Source organism: Ursus americanus, chromosome 19 (assembly GCF_024610735.1).
Source record: "Ursus americanus isolate L20-20 chromosome 19, mUrsAme1.1.p, whole genome shotgun sequence".
NCBI lineage: Eukaryota > Metazoa > Chordata > Mammalia > Carnivora > Ursidae > Ursus > Ursus americanus.
In genome coordinates, this window is record NC_142145.1 from 15,994,688 (window position 1) to 16,014,027 (window position 19,340).

The 19,340-nt window shown below is 48.4% G+C and overlaps 1 protein-coding gene across 3 annotated transcripts; it reads right to left on the minus strand.

The window, feature by feature from the left end:
• Positions 1–457: 457 nt before the first annotated feature.
• Positions 458–12,251, minus strand: GRP (gastrin releasing peptide). Of its 3 annotated transcripts, none has more exons than XM_045790354.2 (3): positions 12,067–12,251; positions 6,981–7,201; positions 458–868 (listed from the first exon to the last, which is right to left on the minus strand). In XM_045790354.2, exons 1-3 carry the CDS (start codon positions 12,203–12,205, stop codon positions 815–817), a joined length of 414 nt encoding a protein of 137 aa, XP_045646310.1. In that variant the 5' UTR covers positions 12,206–12,251; the 3' UTR covers positions 458–814. The 3 variants fall into 3 exon arrangements, with proteins under 3 accessions (XP_045646310.1, XP_087726120.1, XP_045646309.1); XM_087869994.1 differs by having other exon boundaries at positions 458–844; positions 6,959–7,201; XM_045790353.2 differs by having other exon boundaries at positions 458–865; positions 6,959–7,201.
• Between the last annotated feature and the right edge of the window lie 7,089 nt (positions 12,252–19,340).

Below are 19,340 nucleotides of genomic sequence, written 5' to 3' on the forward strand. Positions count from 1 at the left end.
AATATACCGAAAGGGAGGTTAAAAACGAGGTAATGTGGACAACATTAAATGCCATAGAACACCTGGTGACTTGACTGTTTCAATCCCAGTTCCATCTACTATGTGACCTTGGCCAAGTCGTTTGACCTCTCTAACGCTGTTTCCTCACCTATTGAGAAGGCTCATTCTCGGCTTATAAAACTGTTAGGAGGAGAATATTGGTAACCTTGGCAAAATACTTGGTCATGGTAAGGGCTAAAGAAATGGGAATTGAGTGGCAAGTAAGCCTCTACCTTCAGCCTCGCCCCTGCGATGGTAAGGGTAAGGGAATATGAGCTTCTAGTTGAAGCCTCTAGAAAGGCTATATGTCACTACAAGGAGTCAGTAAGTGGCCTTCAGAAGGGAGAGTTAAACATCCAACCTGCTTTCATCAGTGAGCACACAAGTTCATTGTCAAGCTGTTTATTAGTCTCTGCCACATCCTTTCATTTGGAATTGAAATAAGAGAACTACCTGCCCTTTGAACAATGTGCTTACGTTTTTTATTGTGAATGGTAACAGGTTGGGGACTAGAATCTCATTGACAAATAGCTTAGCTGTAAAGAGCATTAATTGGAAGACTCTTTATGGACAGTTATTCACAGCAAACAAATTCAGAACAGAAGATGCTGCTTGAAAATCATGAATTTAGTTAGGGTTGAAAGATACAAGAATAGTTAAGTGTTTTGCGCAAAGGAAATCTGGTTGATGATCCAGTAGAATCGATGCCCGTAGAACAGTCTCTTAAGGGTTTTGCTTTGCTTCGTTGAGAGAGGCCGTTGTTGTCCTGGTTAGTTCAGCTGGGGGGTCCTTCCCTCATGTTGACCTGGAGCAAAGAGTCCACCAACTTAAAAAATATTAAAAAGACGGAAGCAATCACAGTTAGTGATCCTGAAGTCCACTTCTAGAGGCAAATACATTCCCAACAAACCACCAGCATCACTTGGGAGCTTGTTAGAAAAGCAAATTCCTAGGTCTACCCCAGACCTAGTGAACTGGAACCTCTGAGGGTAGAGCGCAGCGATCTGGGCTTTCAGAAATCCCCAGGTGACTCCGAGCACGTCCACGCCTGAGAATGACAGCTGTCCCCCAAGAGAGAGAGAAACTGACTTCCTCTCTTTCCGGAGCCACTAGAGGTTGGGCTCTTTTTGTTCTATTGGTTTAACTAGTATCCTGATATGACTATTCAGGTCTATTTTGACCAAAGTTGGAAATTCAATGCATGATCGCCGGGAATTTGTTCCTACAGGGTCAGCAGAGAAGGGGGACTATTAGCAAGAATATGGAATCCTAATTCTCGCTTTGCTTCCTTTGGCAATGCCTCATTGCACAAATCAAAGCCAGTTTATGAATCACACAATTGCACATTACGAAGCCACAACTGCAAGGGGTAGTAGTGCGCAACTTGGGAACGGGAGCTAATTTGGATTTCTGCCAATTCTAAATTGATTGTGGTTTGCTTTTTGGGACTTCTGCTCACATTCAGACAAGAAAGAATGAGTAGTTGTAATGTTGAAATACGCCTTTGTTCCCATATAGCGCCCTTTATATGCTGAGATGAGAAACTCGAGCTTATTCTGCCTTGCAAGATTCTCTGGCTGTTCAGGTTCCCCAGCGGCCAGACCCGCCATTTGTTTCTAATAAAGGAATTCCTGGTAGTCTCAGGCCAGTTATTACCTGCTCTGTGGCTCAACTATCTTGACCAGGTGCTCATGAGGCCAGGGCCTGGGGTTCAATTCCCACACAGACCAATTAGTTTCGCTTTTCTCCATGTGCCCGGGCTGTACTATGTAGTGTCGCCAGGCTGCCTGAAGATGCTTCCATCCATCTTGCAATATGAGCCACTGGTCATAAAAGGGGCCAGTGGAGGAGGTGGGGGAGGATCCGCGAAGCCCCCACATTGGCTCAAAATACTGAATCTGAGCTGTGTGGCTTAGGGGAAGGGAAGTAAAGCTACAAGGAAAAGAGGAGGTGGTAACCTAGGAAGATCAAGGACCCGGAGGCAGGAGGGAGGGGTCCATTATTGGTGGGAAGAGCTATATTTGAGGTGGGGGTGACTTCACTCTGCTCCTTCATAGCAATTCTCAGGGTAATCAGGGAACTTTTAGTTATTCTCGATTACACGTTGCTGCTTTTCCTGTATTTGGAACTTCCTTTGGAGTGTTTCACATATTAAGAAATAAAACCCTTATTCTCTGTGCTGATTTGATGGGACGGTGGGAGCCATCCCTTAAAAGTGAAGGCAAACTCATACATTTACTTGCTTTCCATAACACTCTCTGCAATGCACTCCCCAGGCCCCTTTCTTCCTGTCCACCAAACAAGAGAAAAAAACAAAGGCTGCAAAGAACCATGGTCTACATCCAAATTACAAAAGGAACTCGAAGGCCAACTTCAACCTTCACTGAAACTCAAGACAATCCACAGTCACATCTAGGATTACGAATTAGCCCCCGGGACTGACTTGAACACTGTTTCATGGGATAGAAACCATTGGGTAAAAGTCCATTAATTTTTTGCGATAAGGGTACAGTTAAAAGTGAAGGTTAACCTTGAAAATGATGCGTCATAATTGCTAATGAAGTTCCGGAGCTCATTTGCCATGATACAGTAGTCTAGATTCAGTGCACATTTATCCAAATCTTTTCTGGATTAAGTAAATATCTTTGCCACCAAAACATAGGAAGATGCTCCGAGTTTCTGACTACAGCTCTGGGAGATTTGGCAACAGGACTTCATGTTTTATTACTAAAATGGGAGAGGAGAGCATATGTGGATAGTTTTTAATTTTAAGAAAAGTCCTTCAGCCTTTGAAAATTCCTGCTGCTACTTCTGGCAATGCTCGGCTAAGTTATTAAACTTCTTTCTAACACTGAGCGATATATGGGTTTCTAATAGAACCATTCTCTTGGTACTCTCTCTTGGTGAATAAGAAAACTGTAAGATGTTTTCGATTTGCATATCAACATTCTTCCAAAGCAAGAAGAGTGATAAACTCTTTCGGTCTGTGCAACAGCTACACTAACTGTTGAATTTTCTCATATCCCTGGGAAATGTATCCAGAAGAATGGTACCGACGTGTGCAATAGTTCGTTATTCGACTTAAGGTGGAATGAAACGCAGGGCTCCTGGGTGACTCAGTCAGTTGGGCACCAACTCTTGGTTTTGCCTTGGGTTGTGATCTCAGGGTTGTGGGATTGAGCCCCACACTGGGCTCCATGCTCAATGGAGGGTCTCCTTCCCAGTCTCACTCTTCCCCTCCCCCACTCACGTGCACTTTCTCTCTCTCAAATAAATAAAGTCTAAAAAAAAAAAGGTGGTATGAAATGGGATGGGCCTTCTAAACTTGTAAAAAGAAGAAAAACAAAACATAATAAGATATAGAAAATCGAGACCTGATTATGAAAAGATGACTTAGTTTCTCCTGCGTCACATGAACAGTGATAAATACTGTCCCACTGAAACAGTGTCTGTCACTGCCCACTCAGTCCACCCGACACTATGACCACTCAGAGATCTTTCTGGAGCTATTCATAATTGGCTTCACAGCTTAGAGAATATGCTTCTGACTATGATAGGAAAACTTTGATTTTTAAGGAGGAGCTGAATGTTTATTTTTTTAAAAAGATTCAGGGGCGCCTGGTTAAGCGTCTGCCTTCAGCTCAGGTCAAGCCCCGGGTCCGGGATCCCCACTCAGCAGGGATTCTACTACTCCCTCTCCCTCTGCTCCTCTCCCAGCTTGTGTTCTCTCGCTGACTATCTCTCAAATAAATAAATACTTTTTTTTGTAGATTTACTTATTTATTTGAGAGAGAGAGAGGCAGAGGGACAGAGAATCTCAAGCAGACTCCCCGCTGAGCACAGAGCCCAATGGGGAGCTCGATGGACCCTGAGATCATGACCCGAGCCAAAATCAAGAGTCAGCCGCTTAACCAACTGAGCCACGCAGGTGCCCCAGGAGCTAAATTAAAAGCAAACAAACAAACAAACAAAAAACATTTCAAATTTATGCAGAGCCAGGGTTGGGGGAATAAAGCTACTCAAAGTGGATATTGAAGTTTCACTCAAAAAGGAAATGAGCTGTGAGTGTAAGTCCACTTCAGTGTTTGCAAAATGGCTTTGGGGCTTTTACGGTGGGGATCGTGGTTACTCCTCAGACAAAGGAGACGGCGCTGCTCTTGGACATCCACCCACAGGAAGCCCATCAAGTCAGCTGACCAAGAAAAGGGCTCAGCCAGGGGCTGAGAAGTCCACCCCAAATTCCCAGAGCCCTCAGAGCCCTGTAATCCACCAATAAAGAAGGGAGCTGGTTGTGACCCCAATAATACAGGTATGGGCAAGAGAATCACTCGGGGCTTTGGACAACGTTGCTACTTATTTCTGTATCGGTGGGTTTAATCCAGGTTTTCTCTCTGAATAAAGGCTACTAGAGATTCTCTCCCTAGGTGCTTAATGCAACAAATGAACTTTCCATTTGTGTTTAGCATCGAGAATCCACAGCAGACCAAAGCGCAGTGAAACACAGAGCCTCCCTCCAGAGAAGCCGGCTGAAGCTTGGCAAGGCCAGCCCTGAGCCTCTGCAAAGGGGCCATCCATCCAAGAGTTAATCACCATGAAGGAGTGAAGGTGCCAGCTCCCCAAGCTCTGTGACTGAAACGCAATATTATTATTGTCAGAAACCATGAGAAGCAAGGCTACTACTATATCCTGCATCCTTTGTATTTAAGATCCATGGGGACCCACCGTTCCCCAACAGACGCTTCACGTGGCAGCAGACTGTCCAAGGAGCGGGCGTGGGCTCCTGCCCTGCTCTCACCAGTGAAAAGCTATGTGACTCATCTCCGTTTCCTCACCTTTAAAATGGAGAGAATAATAGAATGTTCTTGAATCTTCCTCCTAAGCCTGCTGTGAGCATGAACAGAGAAAGTGGAGGCGAACTGCTTTGTCTGGTACTTGGATTATGGTAATCACTCAAGAAAAATAGCTATCCTTAGGATTACTAGAATTGTGATTATTATTTTTGCTTTTTATATACATTTCATGGAAACGTCTTCAAGGTTAATGAGAATCACTTCATTTTCGGTTGCCTTGCTTTGTTTTCCTCCTATAAATTTTTTATTCTCTCTTTCATCCCATTTACTGTCGTTGTACTAAGCAATGCCGGTTTGGTATAATTCTTTCTCCCTCTCTTCTACAAGACCATATACAGGATAAATCAGTTGATTAGATATGTCTACCACGTTTCGAAATACTAGTGTGAGACCCAAACTAGGTAATCTCAGAACGAATATAAAGAAGTGCTCTTTTGCATAAAAGGTAGCAAACCAGAGTGCTCTCTTCTAAAAGCATATGTGAATAGCCCCTTCCACTAGTACTCTCCAAAAACAAACACAGGGCATGTCACCAGAGGAAAGGGAAACAAAAGCAAAAATGAACTATTGGGACTTTGTCAACATAAAAAGCTTCTGCACAGTGAAGGAAACAGTCAACACAACTAAAAGGCAGCCTGTGGAATGGGAGAGGATATTTGCAAATGACATATCTGATAAAGAGCTAGTATCCAAGATCTATAAAGAATTTATCAAACTCAACATCAAAAAAACCCCAAATAACCCAGTCAAGAAATGGGCAGAAGACACGAACAGACACTTTTCCAAAAGAGACATCCGTGTGTCCAACGGACACATGAAAAGATGCTCCACGTCACTCAGCATCAGGGAAACACAAATCAAAACCACAATGAGATGTCATCTCACACCTGTCAGAATGGCTGAAATGAGCAACACAGGAAGCAACAGGTGTTGGCGAGGACGTGGAGAAAGGGGAACCTTCTTACGCTGTTGGTGGGAAAGCAAACTGGTGCAGCCACTCTGGAAAACACTATGGAGGTTCCTCAAAAATTTAAAAATAGAGCTACGCTGTGATCTAACAATTATACTACTAGGTATTTACCCAAAGGATACAAAAATACAGATTTGAAGGGGTACAAGCACACAATATTTATAACAGCATTATCAAGAATGGCCAACTATGGAGAGAGCCCAAATGTCCATCAACTGATGAATGGATAAAGAAGATGTAATACACACACACACACACACACACACACACACACACACACGCTGGAATATTACTCAGCCACCAAAAAGAATGAAATCTTGCCATTTGCAACAACGTGAATGGAGCTAGAATGTATTATGCTAAGTGAGATAAGTCAGTCAGAGAAAGACAAATACCATATGATTTCACTCATATGTGGAATTTAAGAAATAAAACAGATGAACATATGGGAAAGGGGGGGAAAGGAGAGAGAGAAAAAAACCATAAGAGACTCTTAATAAGAGAGAACAAACTGCGGGTTGATGGAGGGAGGTGGGTGGGGGATGGGCTAGATGGGTGATGGGCATTAAGGAGGGCATTTGTTGTGATGAGCACTGGGTGTTGTATGCAGGTGATGAATCACTGACATCTATTCCTGAGAGCAGTACTGCACTGTATGTTAACTCACTAAAGTTTAAATAAAAATTAAAACCAACAAACATAGGGACTGACTCAAACAATGTCTGGCATCCCTTTCAAAATATTCTGGGAGGGCCTGGTGGATTAAAAAATCCCATCAATGTACAATCACTATAAGCATGACTACTGATAAAACTCCTAAATTGGGGGTTGGCACCAATATCCCTTTGATTTGCTAAGAGGAAAAATCATGTATTACATAGAAAGGAAATTACACGGAAGTGTCTATTCATTTCTCAGCGTGTATTGGTGTCAGCCTAATTAAGTGGTTCTGAAGACTTGCACTGTAAACAATTTTATTCTTATGGACTCCAACCTAACCTCCTTCCAACTCTCCCCAAACACCTCCACCCCTCACCCCACCCCATGCCACCCCCCTGCACCCCACCCCACTAGTCCTCTCCCACCCAGTACTTTATACCTTTAGGTTTTGAACCTAGAATTTTAAAGTTGCTGTCATCCTGGTAATCCCAAACAGACTGGGGAATGCCCAGGGGCTCCCTTTGAGGTGACTGGTGGCTTCCGGTCCCCTTAGCTTCTAGAAGACTTAGCAAATTCCTTGCAGCTTCTTCCCACCGGATGTATTCTTGCAGCCGCTGCTCCAGGCTCCCTCCCTCATAAACACGTGGGGACTCTCCCGTGCTCTTTTTCCCCATCAAGTGCCCTGTGAAAACAAAAACAGAAACAGACTACCGCCAATTGAACCCAGGGGAACAAATAAACAAGAAATTTCAGGGGACGCCAATTACGTTTGCATTGCTTCCTCCAAAGTGCAGAATAAAAAGCATTTTATTATCAAACGTTAGCTCGTAATCGATGGACATCTTTTGCTCCGTGTTCAGAATGCGCAACAAGCTGGACACAATCTACGACCGCAGCGCAGGGGCCCCAGGTGGGGTCCCAGCACCTCTGCTAACCAGCAAGCTGACCTCTGCCAAGGGTTGAGCATCCCCAGTCCTCCGTTTTCTCATCTCCACAATGAGCAGGTCGGACTCGATGAGACCTAAGGAACCTTCCATATCTGCAATGCTGCCGCCAACTCTGTGTGCCCCGAATTCTACTCCCAGCTGAACGATGGAAGTTAAACGTCGTCTTCAGTCGCTTCTGAATTGCTGCTGAAAAGAAGAGTCTTGGCGCTTTTCTTCGTGTGATTAAAAAAGATGTTGGCTTCCTCCGGGCTCTAATACAAATGGACCAAAGGAATTTTTCATTTAAACTTCCTTAGAATTTTAGCTGAGACTGAATCTAGAATTGTCACCTAGAAATTCGTTCGTTGGGTATGTCATGAAAAACGAGGTGGAAACAAGTTCTGAGCAACACTTCTCAGCCACGTAAAAGCAGAATTTTCTCCGAGATGTCTCAAAGGGTCCGTGAGAGGCTACCAATGGCTCCAGGGGTGTGCACTTGCCTTATAAATGAATAAAAGTTGCTGGGGTGGGGGGGGCAGGCCACTAACAATGTGGAAATTCATGTATGCAAGTGGGGATAGCCACAGGGACAGAAGCAGGCATGGAGTTCAAGGTCTACATTCCTAGCACCTTAGCCCCTTGCCAATAATACCCATATTATCTTATTTACTTTCCTTAGTGTTTTTTCCCATCTCTCTGCAATTGGATTTTATAGTACTTTTAAACTCCTGATACTAGTGAAACTATGAGGCTTTTGATTTAAAGCTCACGAGGAAAACTCTTTGTGGTTCCAATGTAGTCCGGCATTAGAAGGATTGAAGGCAAACTTTGTGGGAATAATGTTCGACAGACCTCAGCCTCTTAAAAAGGCAAGAGCTCCGTCCACCAACAGAGAAGCCCTCCCCGCGACTATTGTTGGCATGTGCTTACAGGACGTTTCACTCGATCTAGTCCACAATAAGTTCGATGTGAATGGGACTTGCCAAAGGTCACTCACGTATGAACAAAGAGTCTAAGGTTAAAATCAGCTCACAGACCAGACTCTACTATATCATACTGCTTTGAAGTGTCCTTAAACGTCCTGAAAATATAAGGCAGGTAGAAATCAGTCGGGGGTCTGGAAAGAAGGGTAAGGTCTACCAGAGGCTTTCTAATGTTATCAAAAGGAAAAGAGATCATATCTATCAGTGTATCATGACTCATTATGTGACTCAGAAAAATTAATTCTGTGAGTATCGGGGAGCCTTAAAATGCGGTTATACTGCATTGCAGCGTGAGCACCTGTGAAGTCATTCAGGACGTAACACCTCACACAGTTTCGACACCTGACTGAGGACACGGTCCCAGCTCAAGGATGGGCTCCTCCGTTATCTGCTTGGTCAAGCTGGTGCCCGGATATCCATGAAATCACCTGGCTTTTAGACATAACAGTGATTATGTGGCCCAACTTCCCAGGAAGCGGGGAAGCATTTGGCTTTATTTGTAGGGAGGAAATTGAATCATGATAATGGGAAAGTGGGATTAGAACCCGATGCTCCAGGAATGACCTCAGTCACTCTTACCCTCCCTCACTGCTCTTGTCTGGTTAGGATGCTAGAAATGAGAAAGGTGCTAGGGCCAACAAAGCAGAGGGGCTATGGAGATGTTCTTCCCAATAAGAACTTCATGTTTGTCATGCCTGAATAATTTGGTGGACTTTTGTAAAACGGGAAGGTAAAGTAATCCTCCTTTCTGTGGTTGATGTCATATAGCTCCTCCTGACAGTGTACAGGGCTGATATTTGGTGGGTCATGGTGTTCAGACTCCTACCCCCAGATCCAGACACTGGTCAAAGGGAAGTGCACACTGCCCGGGTCCTATTTCACTTTGGAGTTGGCTACTACCAACCAAATAAGCGTCTCCATGGCGACACGGATGCTCTGCCCACTTCCACTTCTCCCATCATCGTTTGTTATGTGTCCGTGTCATAGTAATAGAGATTTCAGCATAGACAAAAGACAGGCCCTTGAAAAAAAAAAAAAAAAAACCTTGCCCAGAAGTAAAATAAATGAATAAATAAATAAAAGCTTTGTCCCTCTTAATCACGTAAAAACACCACTACCACAGCAGGCTTGAAACATAAATGAATTTCCTTGAACTCAAAATTTGAAGATCACCCCAACTTAGGAAAATCTCCATTACGACACGGAGTGTTCAGCCCTTCTGAGAGCTAGTTTTTCTGGGGTGATCCTAAAACTACATTTCACAGTCTCTGGGGCAGCACTCCCACGGAAAGCCATTCTGCAACTGAACACTGGTGTTTTGGAATTCAGCCTTCCAGAACATTCGTGATGTCAGTGTTAGAGCCACGCCTGGGAGCATTTCGTGGGAGCAGAGGGGATGGTCACTAGTAGTAGTGCTGACCTGTATTTTCATACCTATATTGTGCACAAACAAAACATGTCCAGAAACATCAAGCCAGAGAAGAATTTAAGTTTTCCATCTGTTAACTTGCTTTCCACTGCCACACCATGCTTCTCTCAGCTTCAAGAAGCAATTCCCTTAACAAACCTGCAAATTTGTGCTGACAGCTTCCTCATGGACAGCAATATGTAGCTTGAGTTGGATAATTAAAACGAAACGACATGTCTCCAGTGATTGAGGAGGACGGGCATTTACTTAGGAGAGTGGAAAGCTAAATTTAAAATCTAACATCGTTCCTGCTTATGAGTGTTCAGACTCCCAGAGAGCATGTCTCTCCAAAGCAAACTTCTTCTCAATCACATGTTATTTTAGATCCAACTGTGATTTTCTACTTCACCTCCCTCTGTCTCTTGTTCTCCATCAACTCTGCACAGCCCGCCAAGAGAGTAAAAGGGGAAAGAGTGCACTGGAGAACAAACAGGAAGATAAGAAAATGGGGGGTTGCCACTGGTAGGTGTGCTCTTGGATCAGGGACCCCCGAGTGCCACCATGAGGAGTGTTTCAATGCCAGACCCCCTAGACCCCCGGGGACAGGTGCGCTAGGAACCACGGCCATCAGGGTGAGCTTGCATCAGAAACAACATGATTCTAGGGGCCCAGATGACTCTCTGTCCTCCTTTTGGCCTGTAAGGGCTGTCTAATAATAAGCCTTTTTAGTCCAAAAATATGGATGAGCCAAAAGAGGTTGGAAATCCGGGACTTGCGTTCCACGTTTCCAGCCCATTGGCTGGTGGCTGGACTAACTGGACAAGGGCCACTTGGTCTAAATTCCCAGAAGGCCTTTTCAAGCATGAATTCAAGGTTCGGCTTTGGAATACCTTCGAAATATCCTTCTCTCTTTGAGGGTGGGGTTTTTTCATCTTCAGCCCTCCCAGCCTTTCTCTCCATGTTCCCGGTGTCCCCTCAGGGATCACAAATACCTTCATCCCTGGGGCCGCCAGGACTCGGCCAAGGGTTCTTTTAGCGGCGATGAAAACTACCCTGTCGGCAACCCCGAGTTCTGGATTTCTCTGACAGAGGATATGCAACACAGAGGAGCAGAGGGCGTGACCGGTCAGCCTCACCTCTTCCCGTAAATGCATCCCGGTCCTCGCACCATCTGTGGCTCGGCTGGTATCTGGATTAGCAAGTATCCTTCCAACACACCCTCCCCCACTCCGAGTAGATGGCTAAAGAAACAGTGAAACACACACCACCCGCACCGGCGCCGCCAGCACCACCCCCCTTAAATCCCTTTGGGATCGACCCGCTTCTGGGGAATAGTTGGGGCCGCGGTAGCCGGCTACCTGGGGAGGCTTCGGAGGGAGCTGGAAGCCTTTCACTGGCCCAACAGAGGCTATGCCGGGCGCGGGGGAGAGCCCCGGGTGACGTTGGGTGGCCGCGAGGTGGCGGGGCCGCTACCCTTCAGCCAGTTGCGGGAAAGCTGTGGGGTCGCGCCCCGCTGCCCGCTGCCCGCCCCCCCGAAGGCGCCCTTCCCCCCGCTACTGGGGTTCTGGGCCCGGAGCAGACCCGGACTTGTGGGCCGAGGGAAGGGGGAAGGAGCGAGGGGAGGCCGCAGATCTAGAGAGACGGAGGACAGCGGGGTCTCGGGGACGGAGAGGCGGGGATCGGCGTGGGGAGCCGGCGCCCGGGGCCTGCGAGAGGGAAGGGGGAGGGCTGGGCAAGAGGGCGGGGGAGAGGAAACCGCCGCAGGGGCGGAAGGATGGAGCGAACTCAGGAGAGCCCCAGACAAGGGGCGGCGTTCCGGGCGCGCGCGCCGAGCCGCCAGCGACCCGAGGACGGGCTCCCACACCTGTGGCTTTGCGCGGCGCCCGGCTGGCGGAATCCCGGGGCTCCGGGACGCGCTCGGGGACCCGACTCCCCACGTCGTTCAGGGACAGAAGCGTGCGAGACGAGGCTACCATCGGACGGATAAAAGGAGGTGTGGGGTAGGTGAGAGGGCAGGTTGGCTCTTTCCGAGAGCCGACCCGGGCGCCCGCGGGAAGAGGGAGGGGAGCGCGAAAGGACCACCGGCGCCGCCCGAGGCTGCTCAGGGACCGACGGCTTCCCAGGACGGGCAAGGGGAGGGGGACGGCGTGGAGCCGGGGGAAAGCGGAGTGGAAAGGTCGCAGCGGCGGGCTGGGGTCCCGCCGAGGGCTGGAGCGCGCGGGACACTCACCCACCGCCCAGTGGTTGCCGCGCGGGTACATCTTGTCCAGCACGGTCCCTGCGCCCGCCGGCACCGGGGCGGCCGGCCCCCGGGGCGCCTGGCAGAGGACCAGCGCCAGCAGGACGAGAGGGAGCTCGCGGCGGCGCATGGTCCCGGCGGGAAGCCCTCGGAGCGCGCGGTGAGGCCGGCGGAGTGCGCTCTCCCCACGGAGCGGTGGCGCGAGGACCCGGACTCGGAGAGCGCCGCCGCCGCGCCCGCGCTGCCGCCGCCTCCACGAGGCCCCGACTTTATACGGCTGCCCGGGCGCGGGGGGGGAGGGGGGCGGAGGGCTCTTCTCCCACGGTCCCGAGCGCTCTGACGTCTCTCTGCAGCGAGCCGGGGCTTTGGGACAGCAGTCCCCGAAAATCATCCATTTTCCGGCCGAGGGAGGGAAGGGCTGTGCCCACTGCCCCTCTCGACCTGCCCTCGTAATCCTGTCCGCCCGGCCTACATCGGATTCATTCTGCCCATCCTCGACGCCTCCGCGGCAACACGATTTCACCGATCTCCACCCCAGCGTCACCCGGGGTTCTGCCGGGTGAGCCGCCTTCGGATCCTATAAGGAGGAGCCGAAACCCCGCGGCCGGATCCCAGGGGTGGGGCAGGGCAGGGAGGAGGGGGGGAGAAGCACAGAGGAGCGACGTTTTCAGGCCGGGCTTTGCTGGAGGGGGATGGAACCTGGATGGCAAGGGACTTGGGACTCTCACACCTTTCCCCCTCCGTGGACCACCTGCCTCCTCGAGGCCCCAGTCCACAGACACTCGCCTCCCTCTTACGGAGTCCCCTTCTCACCACCACCATCACCAATAAGTAATACCCTCATCCCACCTCGGAAAGGGCATTTCAGAGTTGCCCTTGCCCACTTGTGTAGTGAGATGCAGGTCGCAGCGGGAAGGATAGGGTATGTGAACAGAGCTAACAATAATTTTATTATACACCTGGCCCCTTTCATAAGCATATTGCTTCCATGAAGAAGCTGCTTTTATGCCGATTTTCCTAGGCTGCGTCTGCCGGAAAGCTCAAACTGCTGCGCACACACCTCTCTAGAGTCGCTCAACTTCCCTCTGCTGCTTCTGTTCTCAGATGTGAACAACGGCCAAGGGCCCAACTCCCGAGGTTTCCGACGCCGTGGATACAAAGGGGATGGACACCAGAGCAACGCGAGGGTAGACAGGAGCTGGGAGGATGCTGTTGCCACGGTTAGGCTGGCAGCGCTGGGGGCTGTTTGCGCGCTCCTGCAGGGCTCTTCCTCACCAGTACTGGGGCCTTGTCTCACTGGTGGGTCCCTTGTGGGTCCCTGGTGTTCCTTGTCAGCTCTGGTGTCGATACTGTAGAAGTTGAAATCCTACATGTTTCTCCACATAGCGGGTGATTCACTACGTTTGTGCCATTGTGAGATGATTACATGGGCGCATTGCATGACTGACTATCCTTGGGCTCGGAAGAGTATTTCCATGCATGTATCTGGCTATAAGGTAAAAAAAAAAAAAAAAAAAAAAAAGCTAATTTCAAGATCACGTTATTAGCCACAGAAATGCAGTTACTACTATCCTGAGGGAATGACCCAAGTGACAATCAAGAGCAAAAGTCCACACGTGGCCTGGACTCCACCTGTCCTGTCTTGCCAGGCTCTGCTTCCATCCCATCAGTAAGCAGACGTTCCACTGTCAAGTGATCATCCATAGATTTGCTGCCTCCCCCTTGGCCGTGAACTCCTGTTGGTCTTGTCGCCCTGTGCTCCTGCAGAGAAGCTGGGTCACAGCAGTGTTTAGTATGTATCTGACGCATGAACAACTCACCTGAGAAATGGTCAGGTCTAAATGCCTTCTACGACTTTGGGTCCTCGGAGGAGCTTTCGACCTTTATCTTTCCGGATTAAGTTGTAGAAAACTGTTCCTTCCCTTTGTTTAATCAAGATTATTTTAGGATCTTTAAATGATGTTTTGCCCCTGTGAGACCATGGAAAAACCACTGCAAGTACATTCAAATGTAGGAACAATTGTACTACGAGTGCAACTCTTCTGCTCATTCAGGCAAACTGCTGTTTCTTGGGTCTCTTGCAGGCCAGGGAATACCTGGGTCCCTCCATCCACTCCTGGTTTTCCTCTAAGCATCCCAGCATACAGGCTGTCTGCACCCAGTCTTGGGCGTGGACATGTGACCTGCTTGGCACCCCAAAAGGGCAATGACTGTGTCAGTCTTACTCAGGGCTGCATCCACAGTGCCTGGCCCAGTCCTGGGCACCGAGAAGAGACTCCATAGATGCGAATGGATACACTGTCGTGCAGATATAAGAGCCTGAGTCCTACCCGCTAACCAGAAAAGACAATGGATTGTTACCAGCTAGAGAAAGAAACCATACCATGTCTGATTCCGCCAGTGTTGAATGAGCCCGAACAGATCCTAGCTGGGTAACCTCTTCTATGCCTTTTATTTTTTATTTATTTTTAAAGATTTTAAAAATCTGTCAGACAGAGAGAGAAAGAGAACACACAAGCAGGGGGAACAGCAGACAGAGGGAGAAGCAGACTCCCCGCTGAGCAGGGAGCCTGATGCAGGACTCCGTCCCAGAACCCCAGGATCATGAGCTGAGCTGAAGGCAGACACTCGACCAAGTGAGCCACCCAAGTGTCCCTCTTCTATGCCTTTTAAAATCGTCACCACAACCCTGCCAGGTAGAGATGATTAAGCCCACTGGCTTAGTTAGGGGAAAGCTAAACTGCTATGAGAAAGAAACGTCACAGTGCGATGCCAGGTTCAAAAGGCAGGCCTGTTTCTCTTTCTCGTTACAGGCCAGGGCAGATGTTCTCAGTTGGAAAGTAGCCGTGTTCCACACGGGTATTCAGGAACCCAGGCTCTTTCTGTCTTGGGCCGCTGCCGTTCCCTCGTGTGCCCCTCCTCAAAGGGCTGTTCTACGAGGAGAGGAGCTTGTACCAAAATGTAAATCAATGAACTGCTTCCTTCATCGAGAACATCTTACTATGTCCAGTCAACCCTTGTCAGGGGTGAGGAACACATGGGGCCGTACGTAGCAGTGTCCACTCCACGGGGCTCAGGGCAGGGCAGTGTTCCCTGAAAAGAAGGCATGAACAGATGGGCACCCACTGTCTCATGCGCCATGGCCCTTCTCCCCAGACCCTCAGGTACACGTTGTCTTGTGCCTGATATTCCACGGTTGGTGCTTTTCCTTTTAGCCCAGTGACTCCCAGACATTGCATCACTAAGGGCATTTTTAGAATTAATTTCTCCCATAGAATTCAGGTTGGATGGGCCCATTTTCACTCACCAAAGACCTAAGGAACTGTCCATCAGAATTTCTAATCATGTTGAAATAAGTAGTATGACCACAGATGATCAGTGTAATTCCAGCTTCAGTCAGTGGAACATTGATTTTTAGTTAATCTCTGTTCAGCTTCATCTCGTGCAAATGTATATTTTTAAGGCGACTTCTTGAAATATGGAAACAGGGCTCATTTCTATCATTGCCCGTCATTGTCCAGGTAGGGAGACTGCTTAAGGTTGAGGGGCTCTGCTGGCTGTCACTGGTCATTTACACACTGGTGTCTGTGAAGGCTTTGAGGGCGGGTCTTGCTGCTATGAGATGCCCCGAGATTTCCAGGCCTAGGACAGAGCAAAGGAAGAAAGGCTGAGAAGGGACACGGCCGGGAACAGGGCAGTTGTATGTGGCATGTGCGTGGGTTCTAACGTGGCCTCCGCCACGCAGGAGTGACTATGTGACCTCAGGCCAGCCCCTTAGCATCCACATCCTCGTCTCTTTGTCTATAAATCGAGTTGGTGTTAAGAGGATTAAATGAGGTCATGTTGTATTTATCGACTGGCAGCGGCTTATTTATTTTAATTAATGATGGAGAAATATAATTAAGGCAAGCTAATTTTTTTTTAAGATTCTATTTATTTATTTGAGAGAGACAGAGAGAAAGTGTGCACACGGGCTGGGTTGAGGGGCAGAGGGAGAAGCAGACTCCCCGCTGAGCAGGGAACCCGATGTGAGGCTGGGTCCTAGGACTCCAGGATCATGACCTGAGCCGAAGGCGGACGCCCCACTGACTCAGCCACCTGGGGACCCCAGGGCAAGCTCATTTTTATCTTACATTGTGAGCTTCAAGATAGCATAATTCCCTTGTTCAGTGCCTAACCCAATGCCCCAGGCTATTCAGCTCCACTTAGCAACTATTAAGTACGAGGCACCGTGCCTGGTCGTCTGTACATTCACTCGTGTCATCTTCCCAGCTGTCCGAGGACATGGATGTTATTTATCCCATTTTATACATGTGGACACTGAGGCCCGGAAAAGGAACTGTCTTGTCCGACGCCCAGATGGTAATTGGCAGAGCCAAGAGTCGACCTCAAATCCTTCTGATTCCCAAGCTCTAAGTTTGGTAGGTCTGGTAAAAATGGACTTCTTTGTAGTTCCAGAACTTTTCTGGGGTTTGGTAAGTTTCATCTCAAGACATAAAAAGTATACCAAAAATAATTTTAGAATGGATATTGGGGATTAATTGTGAGAGGCCTTTGGGCGAAATCTCACTGCGGACCTCTCTGTTTGCTTGTTTTCAGCTGTTGCCCACTCCCCATCCCATCCTGCCTCTAGATTTTTGCACATCGCCTTCCAGCTCGCTCGTGGAAGTGGGCAGAAGTGGTGGGAACGTATCAATTTGCTTTCCAGAGAAGGCTACAGCAGGGACGGCCAGAGTCCCAAAATACAGCCCACCATGTCTGAAACTGAAAAGATATTTCTGAGATCTGTCTCCTTGAACATCCTACCACGGGATCCTCCTTGAAATCCGGATGCTCCTGGTATTTCACTGATTACCTTCCATGGTCTTCTGAGTGACTGGAGAGATCGAGCCATTACCCTGGATTCCAGACTTACAGTGTATGGACATCAGGGGTTCTCAGCCTCGGCACTATTCAGATTTGGGACCAGGTGACTCTTTGTTGCGGGGACTGCCCTGGGTATTGTAAGATATTTAGCAGGAGCTCTGGCCTCGAGCTGTTAGATGTTAGTAGCACCCCTCAGTGTGACAACCAAAATGTCTGCAGACATTGCAGATGTCCCCTTGGCAGGGGACAAACACCCCCAGCTGAGATCTTCTTGTCTAACCTAACTGCTCATCCTCCTTAACTACTTTCCCGCCCGGTGCTCCTTGCGCTCCCCCTTGAACACCCCAGTGCTGGAGAACTCACTCTTCTCCTCTTCAGAGAACGCTGGAAATGTTCCAGAGAACATTGTTCAGAGAACATTGGAAAACTCTTCCTTATAGTGAGTGTTTTTAGCTTCCCCATCATGTGGTCCTACTCTGCCCTGTTCAGTCCCTGAAGTGCTACAAACCCTATCATCCCTGCCCTAATTCTTCTCGACATTAGATTTTCCCGGTGCCATTAACGCTTCCTCAAATGTAATGATTGCCCCTCCCCTCCCAATCCTGACTGATCTGGACATCCTCCCGTGTGACTATGTTCCCTTTAAGCTTAAGAAAGTGAGAGACAGAGGTGGTGCTGAGGGTAACCACAAAGGAATCCCTTGCTTGGATCCTCCCCAGAGGGAGCTCAGCATGGGTCAAGAGATGTGGTGGGCAAGAGGCACTATTTTCTAGAACTTTCCACAGATATTATGCTTGTCTCACTTGGCCTCCTAGGGAATGAAAGCCACTGTATGAGCTGCTGTCTGTTTTGGGTCAACCCCGAAAGGCTCGGAGGCTTCAGACGTTGTCCCCACCCCTTGGACTGCAGAGAGGTGAGCCCTGGGCTGTAGGAGGGCCAGAGTGGGGGAAGTTCTGGTTCTGAGCAACTCTCTGGCTCTTTCTCCTAAGGACCCATCCACAGAGGCTGTGCTCCTCATCCTCTCTCCTTGGATATTTGTAAGGACAACAATAAAAAAGATCACGAATGTGAAAGCACTTTCTAGACTCTGTGAGAAGACGACTGCACCAACGTGAAGCATGGTTATCTCCAAATCATCATTTGCCTCCGCCAGCGGGCTTCTCCGGCCATGACCTCTCAACTCCAGCCAGGCAAAGTTGCAACTGAGTTTAGTAGTGCGTTCCTAAGGAAAATATTATTCAGGAAGGTCTCTGAAATGCTATTAGTTTAATCTGATTTGGCTTATCAAATCAAGGTACGTCTATTCATCTCTCTTATGCTTTTTCTGGATGGCGCCTCGCACTGTGGCACCCAGGTATTCAGACCAATATATCACATTATGACGGGAACGAGGGTGCCTGGTGGGTCAAGTGCACATATGCAGCCTCCCAGCACGGCCTCTTGGGAGGGCTGGGGAAGGGGTGGGTCCTTCAGTAGTGTCCTGCGGCATGCATGGCATTTCTCGAAGCCTGCTGACCACAGTGATGAGGAGAATAACGTCAGCTCAAATGAATTAGGTGGACGCTAGCTGCTTAAAATGATCGATCGTGGCACCTAATATAATAATGTGACGACCCTTTCCGCCAAAATTGGAATTCTAATTCAAGTTCGAACTAGGGTTCGTCGTCTTAAGGTTCAAAGTGGGGTCCTTTTGGCTGTCAGCTAAGACAAAGGAGGGGACACTTCCATAGGTATCCAGACCAGTGAAAACAGTAGTGCTCCAGAAGTCTGGAGGTTTGACTCTATGTGACCCTCTCGTAGTCACAGTATTTATGATAAAGTGAGAATTGCTTTGTATTGATATTTCATTTCACCCTTATTAACAAGTACGTGATTTTATTTTTCCTTTTCTTGGGGAGGGAGGGTCTTAGAAAATGTAGACACGTGCCCATGGTCAAGCAGCTGGCATTAGAACCCTGGCGGTATGGGGCAGGCCCTCCCTGTTCATCACAACTCTTCGTTGCTGACCCTGGTACAGCAACTTGTGTACTAAGGGTCTAGAGCTTTACCTAATTCACATCTAATTTCTACCTGTCTGCATTAGTCATGGTTCTCCAGAGAGACGAACCAACGGGATGTGTGTATGTATGAATACATACTGATCGATCTATCTACCTCTCTATCCATCTACCTATTGAGAGATTTTAAAGAATTAACTCAAGCAATAGTGGAGGTTTCCAAGTCCAAAATCTGATGGGCTAGGCCAGCAGGCTGGAGACTCAGGGCCGAGTTGCGGAATCCAAATGCAGCCTGCAGGCAGAATTCCTTCTTGCTTGGGGGAGGTCAGTCTTTTTCTGTAAGGCCTTCAACTGGTTGGGTAAGACCCATCCATATCATGGAGGGCAGTCTGTTTTCCCCCA